Source organism: Ciconia boyciana, chromosome 22, assembly GCF_034638445.1.
Source record: "Ciconia boyciana chromosome 22, ASM3463844v1, whole genome shotgun sequence".
Taxonomy (NCBI): Eukaryota; Metazoa; Chordata; class Aves; order Ciconiiformes; family Ciconiidae; genus Ciconia; species Ciconia boyciana.
In genome coordinates, this window is record NC_132955.1 from 3,481,142 (window position 1) to 3,502,494 (window position 21,353).

Here is a 21,353-nt window from a genome sequence, read left to right on the forward strand (position 1 = left end):
ACCAGCATCCTCGGTGTCCCAGTACCAGCATCCCCAGTGTCCCCAGCACCCTCAGCACCAGGATTCCCAGTGTCCCAGTACCAGCATCCCCAGGATTCCCAGTGTCTCCAGCACCAGCATCCTTGGTGTCCCCAGCACAGCCAGCCCCAGTGTCCCCAGTGCCCGCAGCACCAGTATTCCCAGTGTCTCCACCACCAGTGCCGCCATGGTGCCCAGCACAGCCAACGTGAGTGTCCCCAGCACAGCCACCCACAGTGTCCCCAGGGTCCCCAGCACTGCCAGCCCCAGTGTCGCCAGCCCCAGTGCCCCCAGTGTCCCCAGTACCAGCATCCCCAGTGCCAGCACCCCCAGCCCCAGTGCCCCCCCAGATGTCCCCGTCCCCCCGAGCAGGCAGAGGCAGGAGGTGGCTGCAAGGGGGTTTATTGTTGGGGGGGCGGCCTGGCCCCAGGGTGACGGGTGCTGTGGGTGCTGCGGGTGCAGCAGCCCCCCAGTCTTCTCTTCACCCGCTCAGCCCCAGCGATGTCCCTGCAACGAGAAGGGGTCAGAACCCCGGCACCCCGCAGTGCCCCCCCCAAATCCCCCCAGCCCCGTGTCCCCCACCCCGGGACTCCCCCACCCCCACTGAGGATGACGCCCGTTGCGGAAACCGAGGCACGGGTGGCGTTGGGGGGTTCACCCAGCATCCAGCCCCCAGCCCCCCCCGCTCGGTTGCTGCACAGGCCCCCTCCTCCTGCCACCTCTCACCTGGGGGCTCAGCACCCCGCATCGCCGAAGGGCTCCTCGCACAGCACCCGGCCGCCCGACCGCTTGCCGTACCTGCGAGGGGGGGAGAACGTTACTGGGGGGCAGCGCCATGCAGCGGGGAGCGGGTTGCGGCAGGGGCTGCAGCCAGCAAAGGGTGCAGCGAGGGAGCAGGTTGCGGGGGAGCAGCGCGTTGCAGCGGGGAACACGTTGCAATTGGGAGCGCGTGGCAATGGGAGCAAGTCGCAGCGTGGAGCGCGTTGCAGCGGGAATTGCAGTGCAACAGGGAGCCGGCTGCAGCAGTTGAGCAGGTTGCAACGGTGTGCTGCAACGGGGGGGCTCACTGCGGAAAGGAGCTGGTTGCAGCAGGAGAGCACGTTGCAACAGGGAGTGCGTTGCTGCAATGGGGAGCGCGTTGCAGTGGGGAGCGCGTTGCAACGGAGATCCGGTTGCAGCAGGTAAATGGATTGCAACAGGGAGCGCTTTGCAACGGGGAGTGCGTTGCAACGGGGAGCACGTTGCAATGGGGCAGTGCATTGCTAGAGGGAGTACGTTGCAACGGGGAGTACGTTGCAACGGGGAGTACACTGCGACGGGGAGTACACTGCGACGGAACAGTGCGTTGCTACCGGGAGTACGTTGCAACAAGGAGCACGTTGCACCCAGGCAGCACGTCGCAGGGGTCCCGCAGTCGTGCCCCCGCCACCGCCCTGCCGCTCACCGGTGCCGCGTGACCACGTTGAGGTACTGCTGGAGGTCGTTGTAGAAGCGGACAAGGTCCTCGACGGGCGCGTCGTCCCCGGGGTAGGTGGGCTGTGCGGGGCCGGCGGTGCTGGGGTGCCCGGCCAGCAGAGCCAGGGCGCAGGCGAGGAGCAGCAGGGAGGGCCAGCGGGGAGCCATGGCTGCGCCGCAGACCGCGGCCTCAGGCTCCGCCGAGGGCACCGCGCTGCACGCACACGCACGCACACCACCCGGCTGCACGCACACGCGCGCACATCCATGCGTGCACGCCGCCCAGCGCGTGCGCACGCATGCACGCACCTTAGAGCACGCACGGCTCTGCGCGTCCCCAGGCACGCGCGCCAAACCTCCGCTCCTGGGATGCACGCGCGGCCGCACGCGCACCCCCTCGCGTGCTCGCACACACCCACCCCTGCTCCCCGCGTGCACGCGCGCGCACACAAAGCCTCCGCTCTTGCAGCGCGCGCATCGGTGCGCGCGCAGGCACACGTACGGCTGTGCACGTGCACGCACGCGCGCTCCCCGCTCCCAGGGTGCACAAAAAGGCTCCGTTCCTAGAGCACGCGCACGTGTGTGCACACCCCCTTTCACACCCCCACGCGCTCGGCCTTGCACACGTGCACGCACACCCCATTCACACCCGCAGGCGCACCCCCCCTTGCACACGTGCATCCCCCCTTTGGCACGCACCGCGCCCGCTGGCCCTCTGCACACCCCCGCACACCCCTCAGCCCCTTGTCCCCCAGCGCGGGCGCTGCCACCACCCCCCCCCGAAGCCCTGTCCCCCCGTGGGGACGAGGCCCCGGCCCCACTCACCTGCTTCCACGAGCGGTGGCACGAGGACACGGCGAGACGAGGGGACGCTGCCGTCAACTCCCCGGTTCCTCAGTGACACCGCTGCCACCGAGGCGCTGGCCCTTATATCTCCCCCGGCCCCCCCGCTGATGTCACCCTGTCACGAAGCACCTGTGGCCAGGTGGCCACATGGCTGGGGGGGGACAGGGGCCATCAGGGGGGACAGAGGCCATCGGGGGGGGGGGGTGACAGGGACACCTGGCCCCTCGCACAGCCCTGGTTAATGTTTGACCCTGGGCTGGGGGGGCTCCCAGCGGGGCTGAGGACACGGACCCAGGTGTCCGGTGTCTGTCCCCAGAGCATCTTGTCCCCACAGATGGACCGAGGGATGGAGGGACAGCTGTGGGGACAGAGGGACGGGTGTGGGGACAGAGGAGGGACAGCTGGGGGAGGCTGGTGGGCGCAGGGATGGAGGCTGGAGGCTGGCGGGAGGGGCGGGCAGCAGGACAGAGGGACGGCGAGGGATGGGGAGCGGGACAGAGGGACACTGGAGGGGCAGACAGACGGATGGGGGGACAGGCGGGTGAAGGGTGCGACGTTGGGGTGAGGGGTGGGATGGAAGGACAGAGGGACAGTGGGACAGTGCGGGGACGGGAGGAGCAGTGGCTGCAGCGGGCGGCAGAGCAGGGGGTGGGGACAGCAGCCAGCCCCCGCTGTGGCCATGGCCGGGGACATGGCTGTCCCCCCGCTCCCACCATGGGCCGGGTTGGGGGTCAGAGGGGGGGGGGCCCCCCCGCCCGTGGGGCCTCTGGCCCAGCCATGACACAGCCCCCGATGGCCGCAGTCCCCGCAGGGACCCCACGGCGGATGTCGGCACCCACGGCCAGTGCACCCCACACCCAGCGCACCCCAGGACTCACCGCCAGTGCACCCCACACCCCCACACCCAGAGCACCCCAGCACCCGCCACTACTGTACCCCTGTGCCCCATGAGTCCCAGCGTCATTGCAGCCCCCCGCCCAGCACCCCTGCACCCGCTGCACCCCGACACCCAGCGGCAGTGCAGGCTGTGCCCAGAGCACCCCGTGCACCCCAGCACCCACTGATAGTGTGTCCCCCCCGCACCCCGTGCACCCCAGCACCCACTGCCAGCACCCCCCACCGCCCCCATACCCAGTGCACCCTGCACCCAGTGCACCCCAGTATCCAACCCCAGTGTGCCCCAGCCCCCAGCGCACCCCACTCCCATCCCTGCCTCCCACCCCCTCCACCAGACCCTCCGCCCCTCCCCCACCTCTCCCCATCCCTCCGCCCTTGCACCCCAGCAGGTCCTCTGTCCCTTATTCCTTCCACTCAGCCTCACCCCTCTCCTTCCTTCCTCCACCCCCTGCACCCCTCCGTCCCCCCTCCATCCCCCTGCACTCCTCCACCCCCTGCACCCCTCCGTCCTCCCTCCATCCCCCTGCACCCCTCCACCCCCTGCACCCCTCCTTCCTCCCTTCATCCCCCTGCACCCCTCCGTCCTCCCTCCGTCCCCCGCACCCCTCTGTCCCCCTGCACCCCTCCGTCCCCCCTCCGTCCCCCTGCACCCCTCCACACCCCCTGCACCCCTCCGTCCCCCGCACCCCTCCGTCCTCCCTCCGTCCCCCTGCACCCCTCCACCCCCTGCACCCCTCCTTCCTCCCTCCATCCCCCTGCACCCCTCCGTCCCCCACACCCCTCCGTCCCCCTCCGTCCCCCTGCACCCCTCCGTCCCCCGCACCCCTCCGTCCCTCCTGCACCCCTCCTTCCTCCCTCCATCCCCCTGCACCCCTCCACCCCCCTGCACCCCTCCTTCCTCCCTTCATCCCCCCGCACCCCTCCGTCCCCCTCCGTCCCCCCGTCCCCGGCACACACAGCCCAGACGGGTGCCCACAATCGTGCTCTTTATTGCCGCTGGCAGGGACCCCCATGACAGCGGTGGGGAGGGGACGGGGTCAGGGCCCCCCCCGGTGTGACACCCCCGGGCCAGGCTCTGGGGGTCCCCGGCCCTCCCGGCGGGGGGGCCCGCGCTGGCCCAGGGCGCTGGGGCCCACCCTGCGGCAGAGCCCCGGGAGACTCGGAGAGACGGGGAGGATTTGGGGGACGGGGGGGCTGGGGGGGCCGGTCACCACGCGGAGTCATCGTAGTACCTGCGGGGAAGAGCTGGCGTGAGAAAAGGGGGGGGACGAGACCCCCAACACCCCCCGGGACCCCCACCCCAGGGTGCAGGAGAGGGAGCGGCCCCTTTCCCTGCGCACCGGGTGATGGGGACAGGGACGGGGCCACTCACCGTGACCTGCCACTGCTGGCCCCGAGGAGCAGCTCCGACACCGCGGTCTCGGGGCTGGTGCGTTTGCCGTACCTGCGGGACACGGAGCACATGGGTGCGCGTGCAAAGGGGCGCACGCGGGTGTGCAAACAGGACCTCGCGTGCACGCGGGCGCGTGCAAAGGAGCGCGCGAGCATGCGACGGAGCACGCGGGTGTGGCAAAAGGGCAGGCACGAGCGCGCACGGGGAGGCCTGCGCAAGCGCCACCGGCCTTGCACGCGCGCGCTCGCACCCGCCTGCGCTCACCTCTGCCGCGTCACCAGGTTGATGTAGTGGCGAAGGGCCGAGAAGTACTTGGCCATCTCCTCGGGGGACGCGTCGTCCCCGGGACTCTCGGGCTTGGGGGGATAGGCGGCCGCCAGCGTGCCCAGACACAGCAGGGCGCAGAGGGCCACGGCCACCAGCACGCGCCACGGCCTCGGGGACGTCACCATCTGCGTGGGGATGGGGACGGGGGGACGTGGGGCAGCCCTGGGGTGTGTGTGCATCGTCCCCGTCATCCTCGGGTACCCCCCGTCCCAGCCCGGAGCAGCTCTGCCCCCCACCAAAGCCCCCGACCCCCCGCGCCCCCAGAGACGTCTCACCCCCGAGGACCCCGTCCCCTGTGGGGATGTCGCACCCCCAGGGCCCCCCTGCTCCCCAAGGGGATGGCTCCCTGCCCCACCTGGGACCCCAGGGTGGGACCCCCCCCCCAAGGGACATCTTCCCTCCAGAGACCACCGCACCTCCCCAAAGGGACATCTCACCCCCAGGGATTTCCAGAGACCCCCCCAATGTCCCCAAGGGACCATCTCCCTCTCCGGGACCCCCAGGAACCTCCTCCCATCTCCCCAAAGGGACATCTCGCTCCCAGGGACCTCCAGGGACACCCTCTGCAAGTCCCCAAGGGCACATCTCTCCCCAGAGACCCCCCCCCCCCCACCTTCCCCCAGGGAGATCTCCCACGCCAAAGGACCCCCAGAGACCCCAGCCCACCCCAAGGGATACCTCCCCTCCAGGCAGGGACCCCCCGTGTCCCCAAGGGATCGTTTCCCTCCCACGGGTCCCAGCCTCCCCAGGGGACACCTCCCCTCCATGGGACCCCTCCAGGCCCCAGCCCGGTCCCTGGGCTGTCCCCGCACTCACGGTGGAGGCGGCAGGAGGTGACAGGCAGGGTGACAGTGCTGGGGACACCGAGCCAGGGACGCAGCGGCTCCTCCACCCGCCTGGGGTTTTATAGCCTCCGGGGGGGCTGCTGGCTCCTCCCTCACCCGTGACCGACCCACGGGCACGGCAGGACCCCGGCAGCCCCCCCGCCACCAGCCCCGGGGGGACACGTGCCAGCACCTTGTCACCGTCCCTTGGCAGATGCCCCCAGCCTGGTGCATGGAGGGGGCAGGGGTGCAGGGACAGGGCAGGCACGGAGCGTGGGGGACACGGATGGGACACGGGGACACGGCATGCCGCCACAGGACACGGACATGGTATGTGGCACATGGCGATGCCACACGGTCACGGCACATGGACACAGATATGACATGCAGCTATGGCGCATGGACACGGATGTGACATACAGCCACGGCACACGGGCACGGCACATGGACACGGATGTGACAGGCAGCCATGGCACACGGGCATGGCCCCGAGACAGCCTCAGGACACGGCAGTGGCACACAGGGACACAAACGCGGCACAGCCATGACACAGGCACAGGACATGGGACACGGCAGGGACACGGCACACGGCCCTGGCACAAGCCACCCACAGGGGACAGCACAGGGGAAGGGACACGGCCTGCGGCTGCCTCAGTTTCCCCAGACGCCAGGGTAGGGCACGGAGCCGTCACCACAGGCCCTGTCACCGCAGCCCCCGTCACCGCCATCGACCGCTGTCACAGCCCTCCAGGACGGATGAGCTGCCCTTTCCGCTCCCCGCCATGAGCCCCCCGCAGCGGGGGGGACGCTAATTCGTTATGGATTTGGCATTAAGGAGCAATCACCCAGCCCGGCGCTCTGGGGGGGGAACTGAGGCACGGAGGCGCCTGGCAGGGACGTGCTGTGAGCGCAGGCTCCAGGTCCCCACCGGGAAGGGGCCACCAAAGCCACCGTGTAGGGAGAAGTGGCAGAAGGGGGTCCCCAAAAGCGCCAGGATGCTCCCACCCAGAAGCAGCTGCATCTCCAGGCAGGGGGATGGAGGGGACACGGCTCGGTGGGGACCCTGCGGGGTGTCACCGGCCCGGCTGGAGGGGACACGGCTCGGTGGGGACCCTGCGGGGTGCCACCCGCCCGGCTGGAGGGGACACGGCTCGGTGGGGACCCTGCGGGGTGTCACCGGCCCGGCTGGAGGGGACAGGGCTCGGTGGGGACCCTGTGGGGTGCCACCGGCCCGGCGGGGACCCTGCGGGGTGCCACTGGCCCGGCTGGAGGGGACACGCTCCCCACTCCTGACCTGGCCGTCACCCCGGTGAGCGGTGGCAGGGGCACAGCTTGCAGCAGTGCCACCGTGGGGGTCCCAGCCCCGCGGCTGTCCCCAGCCCCAGGGGGACTCGTCCCCATGGCGTGGCCGTGGTGTCACACTGGTGTGCGGGGACACAACGGGGGGTCCCCGCCGCCCCGGCCGTGCGGTGCCCGGCCCCACACCAGCCTGGGAGGGGGCTGAGCCCCCCACGAAGCCGGGGGGGGGGGGGGGGGTGGGAGCAGCCCGGGTGCAGCCCCCCCAGCCCAGCACCTTTCGCGTCCCCGCAGACGAAGGCGTGGGTCGATGGAAGGGCTCGTTGGATCGGTGGGGGCTGCGCACGCCCCCCCAGCGCCCCGCTACGTCCCCCTGGGGAAACTGAGGCAGCGAGGCCGAATCCAGCATCGCCTCGGTGGGGGCTGAGCCCCCTCCCCGGCAGAGGAGCACCCCGACGGGGGGGTCTGTCCCATCATGGGGTTTGCAGGGTCGGGGGGGGGGACGGGGACGGGACACGACACCAACCCCAGTCCCACCGCTGCGGACTGGGACCAAACCCCACAAGACAGCGGCAACGTCACTGCGTTGTCACGGATGTCCCCGAGCAGAGGCCGGGAGGGAGGATCGGGGTCCGGGTGGCCCCCAGCCCCCCCCCCGGCACAGAGCAGACCCCGCTGTCGGGGGGGTGCAGAGGAGGCGAGGGTTTTCTGCACCATTTCCCCCGAGTGACAGCAAACAGCAATTTTCCAAAGGTCACAGGATGGCTCTGCTGGGGGGGGGGGAATCCCCCGGCGCCGAGGTGGGGGGCTCGGCTGCAGCCCCCCCCCGAGCAGGGCGAGGGGTGGCCCCAGGGGAGCCGAAGGGGCCGGGGCAGGGGGTGCCCACCGTGTGCCCCCCATCTCTCCCACGAGCAGGGAGGAGGAGGAGGAGGGTCTGGGGCTGAAGGTGCATCGCTGGCGCTCAAGCAAGCCCCCGGGGGGGGGGGGAGAGGGGTCCCGGGGGGGCGAGGAGCCCCCACCGCCCCCCCCCAGCCGGGGGTGTCGGACGGAAAGGCGCAGGGAGAGCAAACAGGGCCCTGCCGCTTCCCCGCGCTTTATGGCCCCCCGGTTCCGCCGGAGGCAGATTAGGGGCCCGGCGTGCCCCCCCCGGAGGAAGGCCCTTATCAGCCCCTGTTTGCTTTTCCACCGCCCAGCCGGGGGGGGCCAACACATGCCCAGCCCGGGGGGGGGGACGGGGACACGACAGGACACGGCACGACACACACCACACGCTCGCCCAGGCGGGCGGCAGGACAGGGACGGCGAGGACGTGGCCCACGGGGACACCCGGGGTCTGCCAGCCCCTCGCCGTGTCCCACCGTGACGTCCCCCCCCCACGAAATGCAGGCTGAGCCCCCCCCCCCCCGCGCCAGGCTGTGGCAGCGCACAGGCAGGGCACGACCCTGGGGACAGGCAGGAACCGGCAGCAAAACCCAGCCCAGGACCTTGCGCTCTCCCTTGCCTCAGTTTCCCCACCGAGGGGAGGGGAACACCCAGCATCGCCCACAGCCCACGCTGGCTCCCCCGAGCCCCCAAAGCAGCTCCCCCTCTGAGCCCCCCCAAAAGCGGCTCCCCCGCCCCAAGCCCCCCAAAGCGGCAGGGCCCGACCCCGCTGGCACACGACAGCCGAGACAGCCCGGGGATGAGGTAAAAGATTTCTCATTTCATCAGTAAAAATACACCCGGGGGGACGACGACGACGACGACGACCTCGGCGGGGGGGGGCTGGCCACACAGTGGCTGGCACCCCACAGGCAGGAGCCCCCGCCCCAGCTCCCCCCCCCACCCAGGGCAGCGACCGCCCCATCCTCCAGCAAAATTATCAACTATTTACAAATTAAAAAAAAAAAAAAGGAATAAATAGCAGTGATTCTTTAAAAACTGCCCCCCCCCCCCCCTCCCCATCCCCGCCAGTCCTGGCCAGCGGCCACCCCACTCAGCCGTCGGTGGCCAGGATGACGACGGCTCCGAAAATGCCGACGTTTTGGCCGATGAGTTTCATCTGATTCCAGAACTCGACGCGGCGCGAGTCGTGCCAGTAGCCGATGTTGCCGTCGATGAGGAGGATGGCGAGGGGCAGGAGCACCGCCAGCACCTGCGCCGCCGCCCGCACGTAGTAGCCCGAGAGGAAGGCGAGGGCCAGGAGGCCGTAGAGGATGAAGAGGAGCTGGAGGGCGAGCTCACCCCCCAGGAGGTGGTTCAGGTAAGCCAGGCGGTCCTCCTTGCTGTGCTGCAGCGAGTAGGCCGGGGGGGGGGGACACACACGACGACGGCGGGGGCTGGAGTGCGGCGACAACGGTGCCGCTGGTGGCACCGGCGTGGCACTGGCAGCGCTCACCGGAGGCTTCTTCCCCTTGGAGGGGGATCCAGCAGCAGGGTGGGGGGCAGGAGGTGGCCGTGTGGCCCCCGCCCGGGATGGCGGACCCCCGCCCCGTACCTGGCAGATGAGGTAGATGCCGAGGAAGACCTGTCCCGTGGACTGCAGGGAGCGGCTGCGCGGCTTCTGGCGGTAGAGCTCGCCCGCGCCGCTGGCCAGGATGAGGAAGCCGCCGATGATGGCGATGGTCCGGGAGTACATCCGCACCTGCGCCGGGGCCACCGTCAGCCCCCCGGGCCCCCCGAGGCCGGGGTGGGCTGGGGACAGAGGGGGTGTCACCGGGGGGGGTGGGTGTCTCACCTTCAGCCAGTCGCCGTAATGGACGTGGCCACCGACGTGGGCGGCGTAGGTAGCCACGGCGAGCTGCAGGGCGGCCCCCAGGGCGAACCAGCGGCGCTTCACCCCGAAGGACATGAAGCTGGCGCAGAGCACGGCCACCCCCATGTCCACGTACAGGTAGGGGACGGGGATGTCCGGCTTCCTGGGGGGCACGGCAGCTCCAGCCCCTGACCCCCAACTCCCCACAACCACCCCTGGCCCCGCTCGCCCCCCGCCCCGAACCCCGCTCACCCCCAGACCCTCCCTCACCCCTAACCCCAACCCAGCCTTCCCTAGCAGGAGGGGTACAGCCCTCCTTGGCCCCCCAGCCCCCCTCTAATAGCCCCAGCCCCCAACTGCCCCTCTGCCCTCCCCCAGCCCCCGCGCTCCCGTCCCCAGCCCCACACCCAGCCCAGGCCCCCGCAGCCCCACATTTACCCCAGGAGCCCCCCAGCTGTCCCACACTTGCCTCAACCCCCCCAGCCCCACACCTACCCCAGCTTCCCCAGCCCCACACTCACCCAGCCCCTCGGCCCCACAGTTGCCCCAGCCCCACACCCACCCCTGGCCACCACAGCCCCACACTTAGCCCAGGAGCCCCCCAGCCACCCCACACTTATCCAGCTCCCCCAGCCCCACACCAGTCACAGCCTTCCCCCAGCCCCACACCTACCCTAGGCCCTCACAGCCCCATGCCAGCCCCAGGCTTCCCCAGCCTCCCCCAGCCCCACACCTACCCCAGGCCCTCGCAGCCCCACACTTAGCCCAGGAGCCCCCCAGCCACCCCACACTTATCCAGCTCCCCGGCCCCACACCTACGCCAGGTCCTCACAGCCCCAGGCTCCCCTGGCCCCCCAGCCCCACCCCCCCTGCAGCCCCACCCCAGCCCCAGGCCCTCGCAGCCCCAGGCTCCCCTGGCCCCCCCCAGCCCCACACCTCCTGCAGCCTCACCCCAGCCCCTCGCAGCCCCCACTTAGCCCAGGAGCCCCCAGCCACGCCACACTTATCCAGCTCCCCGGCCCCACACCCACCCTAGGCCCTCACAGCCCCAGGCCCCCGGCCGTCCCCGGGCCTAGCCCCGGCCCCCGTCCCGCACCGCCGCCCGTCGGCGCGCTCGGCGCAGAGCAGCAGCCCGCTGAAGCAGTGCCAGAAGGGGAAGCGGGTCAGCAGGACGCCGCCGCCCGCCGTCAGCAGCCGCAGCGCCCGCCGCCGCCAGCCCCGGCCCGCCGCCATCGCCGCCAGGCCCGCCCCGCCGGAAGTCCCGCCCCGCGCCGGAAACCCCGCCCACCGCGGGCGGCTTCTCCCCGCTGGAAACCCCGCCCACGCTCCCCGCAGGCCCCGCCCCGCCCCTCCCGCAGGCCCCGCCCCCAGAGCGCCAGACACGGGTGATGGTTAAAAAAATTTCGGGTTTTATTGTTTTTGCTAAACAATACTAAAAAATTTTTCCTTTTTTTTTTTTTTAAGTTTTTTTTTTTTAAATTTTTAACTCTTCTAAAGGCAGGGCTTGAATTGTTTGATTTTGATCCATTTATTTTAAAAAACAAAACAAAAAAAAAAAGGGGAGGGGGGAGGATCATGGCAAAAAAAAAAAAAAAGGAAAAATTTTTTTAAAAAATTAAAAAAAAAGGGGGGGAGGGGTGAAAGGAAAAGGGGGGGGAAAAAAGCCCCCAGGCCCTGGCACGGTCCCGGGTGGGGGTGGGGGCGCAGGGAGGGGCCGCAGCCCCCCCCCACCCTGCACCCAACCCCACCGCCGGCTCCCCGGGGCCCGGGGGTGAAGGGGGGGGCGGGAGGGCGACGGGAGGGGGTTTTTTTGCCACGATCCTGGTCGAGAGAACTGCTAGAAGCAGAAAATATTTAAAGAACATTTTAATATATATTCATATATATATTTAAAGATAAGAAAAATAAGACTAATTCAAGCCTTGCCCTGTGCAAACAAAATTAAAACGAGACCGCGCTGGTCACAAGGGTCCCGGGTCGGCCACCGCAGTCAGCTCGTTACTTTTATTTTTGGAGGGGTTCGTGGGGAGGGGGACGGGCAGGGGGGAGGTCCCCGTAGGGGCAGGCAGAGAGGGGGCGACAGGGTGACAGAGCCCCTTTAGAAAAGCAAAGGGGGGGGTCGGCAGCAGGGGAGGGGGGAGGAAAAAGGCAAAGAAAGGTCAAAAAATAAAACTAACAAAGTCTGACTGGCTGGTAGGAAAGAAAACATGGCGGACAAAAGAAAGTCTGTTAGTCAAGTAATGCATGAGCTTTTAAATTATTCTCTTTTCTCGTTTGTTTTAAAGTCTAAGGTTTGGAATCGGTTGAGCTCCCCATTAACGAGCTCGAAAAAGGAAATAAAAGTTGAACCCCCCGCCGCCGCCCTCCCGCCTCCGGTGACTCGGTGGCGGGGCGGTGGGGGAGTCCCCGGCGCCGGGCGGTGGGCCTCAGGACGAGAGGGAGGTCTCCTTCTGTGTCTGCTGTGCTTGTGAACGCTGCATTACCTTTTGGCTTTCCACGTCTCGAAAATGTTTCTCCACCTGCCAGCGGGGAGGGTGGGACGGACAGAAAGAGGGGTTTAGTGACGGCGGGGCGGGCAGGGGATCCCCGGCAGGCGGGCAGGGGATCCCCGGCAGGCGGGCAAGCCCGCCCAAGGAGGGATCACGGGCGTCCCCGGGGATGTGACAACCTCCCGGCGTCCCCAGCAGCCCCAGTGCCACCAGACCCCCCTGCCCGCACTCACTATTTTGCGTACGTGACTCAGCGCGCTTCCCTCTTTGCCTTTACAGTTTTCCACTTGATAGGGAGGGGCGATAACGACTTCTTCCATCACAACTATGTTCTTCTCCTGCCATTTACAGTCTTTAATGCTGCAGGGAGGGGGAAAAAGGATCAGCGAACGCGACTGCCGGGGGCTCTGGGCCGTGCTCCCGCATCCCCCAGCCCCTCTGAAAGCCACCACCCGTCCCCAGCGCGGACCCTCTGCCCACCTCGCACCCGCGTCTCGCCGAGGAGGTGATGCGGGTGCAGGAGCCACCCGGTACCTCCCCGGCACGCAACCGAAGAGGGGTGCGAGCCCGCGGGGCTGGGCACGTGCCTGGAAGAGGCAGGGAGCCATCACCCGCCCCGAGGACTGCGAGGCTCTGGCCAGCGCCTCCCAGGACACGCTGGCAGCGTTTCGTGGCGAGCCCAAGGGACCAGGCAATGCAAAAACCCCCCCCGGGCTCCTTCTACCCAGCTACGCAGGGACGCGAGTGACTCCCAGGCAGCGGCGTCGGGGGCCGAGGCAGAGCGCAGGAGGCACGGATGAGGGGACTTACGTCTTATGTATAGTCTGGAAGAGCTGCTGCCCCTCCAGAGAGACACCAGCACTAATTGCATACGCCTGGCTCATCTTCTCTTCCTTCTCCGTCCGTGCTTTGTTGGCAAGCTGGAGGGGAGACAAAGAGAGAGGGAGCTCGGCTGAGCGTCGCCCGAGCGGCCACGAGAGCTCCGAGGGGACGCAGGTCCCCCCCCGCAGACACAGCTCTGCCGCTCACCGTCCGGCTCCCCAATTAAATCAGGGTAACGACGAGTCTGCAATTTCCACCCTCCCACCACACCTTTCTCCGCACATCCCGGAGCACCGCACGGATTTCAGGCCACGGCTTAATTCCTTTTTGAGTCACCGTCGCCACCGCCTGCGTCCCCCTGATATTTCGGGGATCTGGGCGCCATCTTTTTGCACCAGGGAGGAAATCAGCTGCCAGGGGCCAGACGCACAAGCATCACCTTCCCCTCTGCCTTTTCCGAATTAATTGCTGCATTTTCGGTCCAAACCACCTTCTGCCGTTTGCTGTTTACTCAGGGGATGCAGATGGGAAAGACAAGCCTGGAATAACCATTACGTTAGGGCTCACGGGGCGTAAATGCCTCCATACAGACCACGCAGGAGCACGAGCAACTTTATTCCGGAGCAGTTATTCTGTTCCAAAAAAAAAAAACCAACCCAACCCAAGCAGAATCGGTTATTTGGGAGTCACCTCAGCAGCTCACAACGTCCGTGTGCGGGGAAGTGTGATTACGCTGGCGGGGTCCCCGAGTAGAGAGGGGAAACCCCAACCCTGCCGTCCCCCGCGTTCAATCCCACGGCCGCGGGAGAAGGAGCTGCAGCTGCCTGGAGGCAGGAGACGGGCAGGCGGCGCTGGACCAGCCGCCTTTCCCCGGCTGGAGCTGCCGCAGTGGAAGAGCCACATTAGCATTGCCGCCCACGCCGGCCCTCCTCTTCCTCCTCCTCCTCCCTGGAACGGCCTCGCGCCTGCAAGCGCTCCCCGAGCCAGACCGGGTTTCTCCGTGCTGCGTGAGGACGGCTTCGCCCTCGCTAAAGCCCTCTCTGGGCAGGAAAAGCCTGAGCTCTCACTGAGCCAGGGCACTTTTAGTAGCAAAGAACGCTAATAAGGGACAGGTTTCCCCCTCGCAGCCAGCCCGCCTCCTGAAACGGCTGCCACCGGGCAGACACGGCCCGCTGCGTCTGCGCTCAGTGCCCCATGAGCTGGGCTTGCAGCAGCGTTCGGGTGCTCACCGTGTGCTCCCCAGCCTCTTGGCGAGCCAGGGAAGTCTTAAGAGGGGGACGGGAGAAGTAGGGATCTTTTCTTGTCCCCGGCACAAGCTGGCTCTGAAGCTACCTGCCCCGCTCCACGTAGGAATTGCTCTCTCCAGGACCACTAGTCTGGCTTCCAAACTGGTTTGTAAGACTGGGCGCAACGTTCCCCGGTAACTTTCCTGCATCCAAGTCACGCACGCGACCGCCAGCCTTCTCCGGGGCCGCACCAACGCTTCACCCGAGCAGGGCTGCTCCCCGAGGCCGGCATACCTGGTTCCCAACCAGCTCCATCGCCTGCACCAAAGCTTTGGGGACAGCCCTGCGAGGAGGCGGGTGACAACAGGCCACCGCGAGCAGCCAGGAAACCCCGGAGAGGTGCGGATGAAGAGCAGCCCCTTGCGCGCTGCCATCACGGGCAGCATCCCAACGTTACTTCATCGGGCGCTCCTGGATCCCAGGATTAAAAGCACCCAGCAAAGCCCAACCTCATCCTCCTGCTTCTAGCCGGAGCGCACCAGCCCTCACCTAGAGCCAACTCACTTGCAACGTCAGTTAGCATATTAACCGAGTGCCAAGATCCAGGGTCCCTTCGCTCTTGTCTTTCCCCTGCAATAGGATGTGCTCTCCCTATTCATCACTGCTATCCCCAGACAATAAATGAATCGGACGTGCCGAGCCTCCGACTTCCAGCCTCCCGGATCCAAGCATCCAAAATAGCCTCCTTGTTCCCATGCGGCTTCACGCCCCCCTCCAGCGAGCACCCGAAGGCGCCAGGGCTATTGAAGACTCGGATACACACCTTGTGCAACGGCGGCATGAATGAATGAGTCATTTCCCTGCTCATGTCCGTATTAACGATGGAAAACGCGACGTGCGGCAAGAAGAGCCGGCGAGGGCCACCGAGCAACGTGCCACGGCCCTCCGCCACCGGGATGGCCCCCTGTCCTGCTCGGGTGCCTGGTGAGAAGAGCCAAGCACGGCGTACCCCAGGCAGCAAGCCAAGGGGATCCCTCCAAAACCAGGCAGCTGACCTCTCCCCGGCACGGTTACAGATGGCCCTGCCATGTGGCCGAGCACCGTGCCGAGGTCCCCCGGCAGATGCCAGCCCCACAGGGCAGGCTGGTGTCCCCAGAGGTACCGGCGCAGGCCCCAGCCTCTTCAGTGGCATCTGCCCTGCGCGCCCACCGCTGGCAGCAGGAAGCTTGAAGCTCAGCCCTATCTGGACTGAACCGCTGCCAGCCCTCCGCCGCACCGGCGTTATCTCCTCACCGGACCCTCGCCGGCTCCTCCAGCCGCTCCACAGCTACTGGAGCCGAGCCACGCATCTCCCTCCTTCCCGTGCCCTGGTTCAAAAGCGTTTCCCCCCCCAATTTTCACCCTGCATCCCTCCTGAAGCCTCCCCCGGGGAGTCTGCGGTGCGGTCAGGACACCTCGTCCGCAGCAGCCTCACGACAGCTACCTGCAGCCAACAACCCGCTCTCCTCCTGCCCACACCTTCCACCGCAGCCAGCCTGCACCCCCACCCCCTTCTCACAGGGGCTCGGACCCCCGCCAGACTGGGCCCCCCACGGCCGGATCCTGCTGCTCTCCAAGCCCAGCAAGTCTTCTAGTCCCAACATTTTCTCTCCACTGAGGACCAAGCAGGGCTGAGCATCTCCTGGGGGCTCTGCTCGCTCCCCGGGGCCTTCCAGAGGAGCGAGGGCTTGCCCCGGAGCACCACAAGCATTCCCATGTGCCAACAGCTCCTTCTCCCAGTATGGCCAGCATCAGCTCGTCTATATTCCAGTCCTGCAGCACCATCAGACCCCAGCTTGCGGGCGCAGACGTGGGTCAGAGCAACATGGAAAAACCCTCCTGTCACTAGAGATGGGGACACGGACATGTTGGTGGCTGCACACCGACTTCCATCCACTGAAGATATGACTCGATTCATTTTTTTCCCCCGCACCAAAATGCACAGCAATTATTTTGACGCTGGAAAGACTGAAGCGAGTATTTGAAGTCACGTGGGGCGTTTTCTCCTCAGCAGGCCCGTCCACCTCCCGGCTGCGCTCCCAGCGATGTCACTCGATGCAATTATAACGAACAGTCGCATCTTTACGGCAATTGTGTCATTTGAGACCTCCGTCAACGTGCTAATCCACCGAGAAGGAACCCACGGGGGTTACGGACGCCCAGCTGGTGCCACCCACGCGACACCGACCTGCAGGCAGAGCCTGCCTGAGCCTGCCTGCCAGGAAGAGGAGGTTTCCCCGTGGGACGAGGAGGTGACAACTGAAAAGCCCCACAGCCAGACCCCACACCCAGCTTCCCTGGAGCCCGGCTGTCTCCAGCCGCTTCACACCAGCATCGAGGGCTCAGGTTCACCTTCCCTTTTTTTGACACCATCACTGGGAATCAGAAGCAATCCCCTTCCAGAAGGGCGTATGAAAAGCAGTTCCTCAAAATTCAACTAACTGCATGCGTGCTTCACTGCTCCGGTCCACTCCCCGGCGTTTGACTTCACCCTAAATTGTTCTGTTTCTGAAGAGGACCAACGTCCACATGGAGAGGGGGCTGCAGGCAGAGAGGGCACCCACCGAAGCACAAACCTCATCTACCATCATCCACGGGAGCACAAAAAGCGCTTAAACTTGTTCTTAACCTGGGATCTTGGAAGAGAGAGCATGCAGGAGGAGCGGCACGGGCTCGGGTAAGCAGAGTACCAGCTTCAGCCATGCCCATCTTCTCCGGAAGGTTTTGATTTGAGCATTCGAGTCATTTGCTGTCAGGGGAAGAACCTGTTGCACGTTTACAAAAGGCTCCATCCTCCCTTCTCTCCGGCCAGTGAAGCACCACGTCCCTCGACCAGAGGTGCTGGGGCTGCCACGGAGCCAGGAGGATCGAGATCGCTGGACTCTTCCCAAGTGAAAAGGTGCTTTGCAGCCTCAACGTTACTAAAAACACCCCAGAGGTCCTGATGCTAAAATTCTCAGTCAGCATTTAAGGCAGCAACTCACACCTGCGTGCCAGCACAGAAATCCACGTTCACTCCTGCCGCAGGAGGCCAGCGCGCAGCAGAGCAGCCTCCGAAGAGGGCACGGGGCTCGGCGCAGGGCAGAGCCGTTCACCGAGCTCCCGGTGCTTTAACAGGAGGACACAGCATCACCCAAGCGCTTAATTCTACACGGCAGGACCATGCTGGAAACTCCAGCCAACGCTGGAGCAAATACAGCGTAAATACAGACCAAAGGGTGCGCAGGCACCCAGGGGAGCAGAGGGCAGCAACAGGATCAGCTCCCCAGCCGAGCACAGTGCCCAGCCCCTCGTTCAGGCTCACGAGGACTGTCCCTTGGATGAAACGAAGCTGGGAGTTCCCTCTCCCTCGCCCAGGACCTCAGCTCCCTTGCTGAGCAATCCCGAAGCAGAGAGGGTCAGCCGGCTGCGGCCTTGCTACAGAAACCCCAGCAGCAGGTCACAGAGACTCAACACACCCAAAATATCATCATCTAAACCCTTAACAGAGCTGCGGTAAATTGTGATTGAAGCGGGTGATTTAAAGTTTAAAAGCTACCTCGTCCCCGACAAGGACTTCCCCACGCGAATCCCTCCCTCCCTCCCAGGAGCAAACACCTCCGAGGCCACGCGGGCAGGTTCTTACCTTGCTAACATTGAGTGAAGCTAAAGGAGGAGGCGTTTCCGTGCGGTCATTAATTATTTCCACTTCTGAAACATACTGTAAGTTTACAAGCAGGATATCTGCGTGATTAGGCTTTCCACTGGAAGAGGGGCATTCTGGAGGGGAAAAAACATTAAGGAAAACAAATCCAGACGGAGACATTTACAGGCCTGATGCACAGAGCTGTCCAGGAGCAAACCAGAACATTTGGTTTTCAGAGAGCTTCTCCACCACCCCTGTCCCTGCTCAGCCAAGCATGGGGTCATCTGTGAGACCCCAACAACGTCAACCATCTCTTCTTGGACCTATGTGATGCTGATTCAGTTTTCCTGACTATAGCACAAGTTTTCCAGCCAATAACTGCTGTACCCAGATCACACACAGCCTGGGACGCTGCGTGGTCTCCTCCGATAAAGCAATTTAGTCCCGACTAGCCGGAGAGGTGCGGAGATGCTGCCGCCAGGGCCGCAAGCTGCGGTGCCGCCCGCTTCCCCGCTCGCCACAAGCACCAGCCAACGAACGCTGGTCTGCATGGGGAAGTGAACCAGAACAACCACCGCGCCTCAAATTTGCACCTTTTATACCATAACTATTTCCTCTTGCAGGCAGTAGCTAAGTCAGAGCCTCCCCGGGAGCAATCCCTAGTGCGGATGGAAGAAGAGCTACTCGGCAGCTCCCCAGGAAAAGCCTCCTCGCCCTCGCACACCTCCCGGGCGGCACCTTGAACGCGGCGAGGTTTGTTGTGGTCGGTATCGCAGCGTGACTGGAAAGTGTAAATGAGACAACAGTGCACCACCCCCAGAAAAAAAAAAAAAACCACCACCCTTCCAGAGCTGACATTAATTCCTGCGCAATCTGTTCCCCAGGAGGCTGCGTCGTTAGCCCTCCGCTCCCTCAGCTGCTGGAAGGAGCTGAGAGCACGGCATGGAGAGCCTCTTCCACACCGATGCCATCTCCTCCTCGAAGAGATGCTCGCAGAGGTCACTTTTCCTCTCCTCCGGTCCCTCCTGCGCCCGGCTGTGCAGGTGAAGCCCTCCCTAGCAAACGCCTTTCAATAAAGGAGAGAAAACGAGGGATGCCCAGGGAACTCCGGTCTCTTCCTTTGGGGGATGAGATGGAACATCCCAGCTTTGGGAGGAAGAGCCAGACTTAGGGCAAAGCCAGAACGGGAGCTCTCAGCCCTCTCCAGAGCAGACCAGCAGCGCGACACACTAAGCCAACCTGTTGGACATCGTTCAAGACTTTCCTGCAGCCTCCGCTCGGGCCTGGGGAGCTTCCCCCACCCGGACGGCACCAGCACGAACAGGAGCTCAGCCCAGGACGGGTCTGCAGTCCCCCTCCAGAACTGCATCACGCCCAGGCACCCAGCAGGGCTTTTCCTATCTCATTTCTCACAGCTCCAGCCTCCAGACACGAACCCCTCTCACAGCTCCTCCATCACTCACTCCTTCCCTCCAGAACCCACCCCTGGGGCCCCGAGCACTCTTCCAGCCCCCTTCCAACACCAGTCCCCGGGCTGGGCATCCGCCTTCCTGAACTCTCTGCGGTCCCTCTGCTGCTCTCTAACAGCCCTTTGCTTTCACCTTACTTGCAGGTTAAAAAGAAAAGCACGCCCTTTTTTTCACATGCGCGTATATTTATATTTTAAACCCCTGAGCACTGCTTTCCTGCCTCTGCTCCACACAAGGCCTGGGGCAGCCCCAGACCCCCCCCCGTCCCCTTCGCTCCCCCAGCCACAGAGCACTTCTCCTGGCACACCCACTGGCCCTCCTCACCCCCCAGGCCTGCCCCATCGGGTTCCCCTCACAGGGGTCCCCACATCTCTCCTAAACCCCACAGCCGCCCCCCTATCCTCAGAGGGCCTTGCCTTGCCTCCGTGGTCTTTCCTTAAATCCCCACAGGCCCATTGAGGGCCCCCTCCCCACCCCCCCAAACCCCACAGGGGTCTCCTGACCCCCACTACACTAATAATTCCTATGGGATCCCATTCCCCCAGGCCTCCCCCACCCTCCCTAAACCCCACCAGGCCCTGCCCACCTCACAGGACCTCACCGTGCCTCCAAGGCCTCCCTCTGCACTCCCAAAGAGGTACCCATCCCCCTCCCAGGACCCCCCCCCCCAGGGCTCCTCCTGCCCTCAAGATCCCCCCAAGAGCACTGCCCCTCCCAGGACACCCCCAGCCCCCTGAACCCTGCAGGGTGCCCCTGCCCCCCAGGGCCTCACCATGCCTTCAAGGCCTCCCTAAAAATCCCACAGCGAGACCCCCATGCCCAGACCTCTATGGAGCTACTCACCCCCAACCCCCTATAGGTCTCCCCCAGAACCCTCCTATATGGCACCCACCCCCAATAATCCCGCTGTAGGGCTCCCCAGTAACCCCAATATGGGGCTCCTCACTCCTCCCAAAACCTTCCTACAGTGCACCCTGCTCCCCCCCAGACCTCACTATAGGGCACCCCCCTCCCCCCAGACCTCACTATAGGGTGCCCCACTCCCCCAGACCTCACTATAGGGTGCCCCACTCCCCCATTAACCCACCTACAAGGCTTCCCCCTCAATAACCCACTAAAGGGCTCCTCACTCCCCCAAAACATCCCTATAGGGTGCCCCACTCCCCTAATAACCCCACTGAAGGACTCCTCACCCCCCCCAACCACCCTGCAGGGTGCCCCACTGCCCCAAAACCTCTCTATAGGGCACCCCACTGCCCCCTAAACCCCAATACAGGACTCCTCACTCCCCCCAAAACCCCTCTACAGGGCGCCCCACTCACCCCCAAGCCCCACTACGGGGCTCCTCCTTCCCTCCCAAAACCTCCCTATAAGGCACCCCGATCCCCCCACCACAGGGCTCCTCACTCCCCCCAAACCCCCTACGGGGCTCCCCCAAGAACCTCCCCACGGGGATCCCCCCCTCCGGGTCTCCCCCCACATCCCCCCCAGCACCACGCCACCCCCCCCAAGGCCTCTCCTTAACACCCGCCCCCTTTCCCCCAAGGCCTCTCCCCTCACAGACCCCCCGCTCCCCGGCGGGCGGGCGGCAGAGGCCCAAGCGGGCCGTGGCCGGGCCGCGGCGGGCCCGGTGAAGCGTTGCCGAAGGGATACTGAGCGCCAGCATCTTGCTGGGGTAGTCGAAGGCGACGACCTCGCCCTGCAGGCGCTGCTCCTGGCAGGTGCGGCACGACACCTGGCTGCCCACGCTGAAGTACTCGCCCGGCGCCGCCATCTTCTCTCAGCCCGCAGCGGCCGCCGCGGCTCGCCTCGGCCAGGCGCGGCGGGGGCGGGGCCGCCGCGCGCGACGTCACCGCGCGCGACGAGGGGCGGGGTGACCTTGGCCGGGAAGGG

The 21,353-nt window shown here is 65.7% G+C and overlaps 4 protein-coding genes across 4 annotated transcripts; all 4 read right to left on the bottom strand.

The window, feature by feature from the left end:
* Positions 1 to 453: 453 nt before the first annotated feature.
* Positions 454 to 2,416, bottom strand: LOC140662608 (pancreatic polypeptide-like). Its single transcript, XM_072886164.1, has 4 exons — positions 2,299 to 2,416; positions 1,463 to 1,643; positions 745 to 816; positions 454 to 525 (listed from the first exon to the last, which is right to left on the bottom strand). The coding sequence occupies exons 2-3, from the start codon at positions 1,639 to 1,641 to the stop codon at positions 753 to 755; spliced, it is 243 nt and encodes an 80-aa protein (XP_072742265.1). The 5' UTR covers positions 1,642 to 1,643; positions 2,299 to 2,416; the 3' UTR covers positions 454 to 525; positions 745 to 752.
* A 2,007-nt stretch (positions 2,417 to 4,423) lies between these two features.
* Positions 4,424 to 5,061, bottom strand: LOC140662364 (peptide YY-like). The gene is made up of 3 exons (XM_072885751.1): positions 4,874 to 5,061; positions 4,589 to 4,660; positions 4,424 to 4,448 (listed from the first exon to the last, which is right to left on the bottom strand). Exons 1-3 carry the CDS (start codon positions 5,059 to 5,061, stop codon positions 4,424 to 4,426), a joined length of 285 nt encoding a protein of 94 aa, XP_072741852.1.
* Positions 5,062 to 8,985: 3,924 nt separating this feature from the next.
* Positions 8,986 to 11,053, bottom strand: TMEM101 (transmembrane protein 101). The gene is made up of 4 exons (XM_072885812.1): positions 10,887 to 11,053; positions 9,773 to 9,953; positions 9,532 to 9,679; positions 8,986 to 9,339 (listed from the first exon to the last, which is right to left on the bottom strand). The coding sequence occupies exons 1-4, from the start codon at positions 11,021 to 11,023 to the stop codon at positions 9,032 to 9,034; spliced, it is 774 nt and encodes a 257-aa protein (XP_072741913.1). The 5' UTR covers positions 11,024 to 11,053; the 3' UTR covers positions 8,986 to 9,031.
* Positions 11,054 to 12,023: 970 nt separating this feature from the next.
* LSM12 (LSM12 homolog) lies at positions 12,024 to 21,310 on the bottom strand. Its single transcript, XM_072885991.1, has 5 exons — positions 21,114 to 21,310; positions 17,992 to 18,125; positions 13,090 to 13,199; positions 12,513 to 12,639; positions 12,024 to 12,309 (listed from the first exon to the last, which is right to left on the bottom strand). Exons 1-5 carry the CDS (start codon positions 21,232 to 21,234, stop codon positions 12,217 to 12,219), a joined length of 585 nt encoding a protein of 194 aa, XP_072742092.1. The 5' UTR covers positions 21,235 to 21,310; the 3' UTR covers positions 12,024 to 12,216.
* Positions 21,311 to 21,353: the final 43 nt, after the last annotated feature.

Bases quoted from the DNA above. Each gene is read 5' to 3' on its own strand.
- LOC140662608 (XM_072886164.1), bottom strand. From the start codon at position 1,641: ATGGCTCCCCGCTGGCCCTCCCTGCTGCTCCTCGCCTGCGCCCTGGCT. The intron at 817-1,462 runs GTGAGCGGCAGG...CCCCCCTCGCAG, and splicing joins AACGTGGTCACGCGGCACCG to GTACGGCAAGCGGTCGGGCG.
- LOC140662364 (XM_072885751.1), bottom strand. From the start codon at position 5,061: ATGGTGACGTCCCCGAGGCCGTGGCGCGTGCTGGTGGCCGTGGCCCTC. The intron at 4,661-4,873 runs GTGAGCGCAGGC...CGTGTCCCGCAG, and splicing joins AACCTGGTGACGCGGCAGAG to GTACGGCAAACGCACCAGCC. The intron at 4,449-4,588 runs GTGAGTGGCCCC...TCTTCCCCGCAG, and splicing joins GCCAGCAGTGGCAGGTCACG to GTACTACGATGACTCCGCGT.
- TMEM101 (XM_072885812.1), bottom strand. From the start codon at position 11,023: ATGGCGGCGGGCCGGGGCTGGCGGCGGCGGGCGCTGCGGCTGCTGACG. The intron at 9,680-9,772 runs GTGAGACACCCA...GCCCCGGCGCAG, and splicing joins ATTACGGCGACTGGCTGAAG to GTGCGGATGTACTCCCGGAC. The intron at 9,340-9,531 runs TACGGGGCGGGG...CCCCCCCCCCGG, and splicing joins CATCTACCTCATCTGCCAGG to CCTACTCGCTGCAGCACAGC.
- LSM12 (XM_072885991.1), bottom strand. From the start codon at position 21,234: ATGGCGGCGCCGGGCGAGTACTTCAGCGTGGGCAGCCAGGTGTCGTGC. The intron at 13,200-17,991 runs GTAAGAACCTGC...TCTCCCCTCCAG, and splicing joins CTTCACTCAATGTTAGCAAG to CTTGCCAACAAAGCACGGAC. The intron at 12,640-13,089 runs GTAAGTCCCCTC...CCCTCCCTGCAG, and splicing joins TTCCAGACTATACATAAGAC to CATTAAAGACTGTAAATGGC.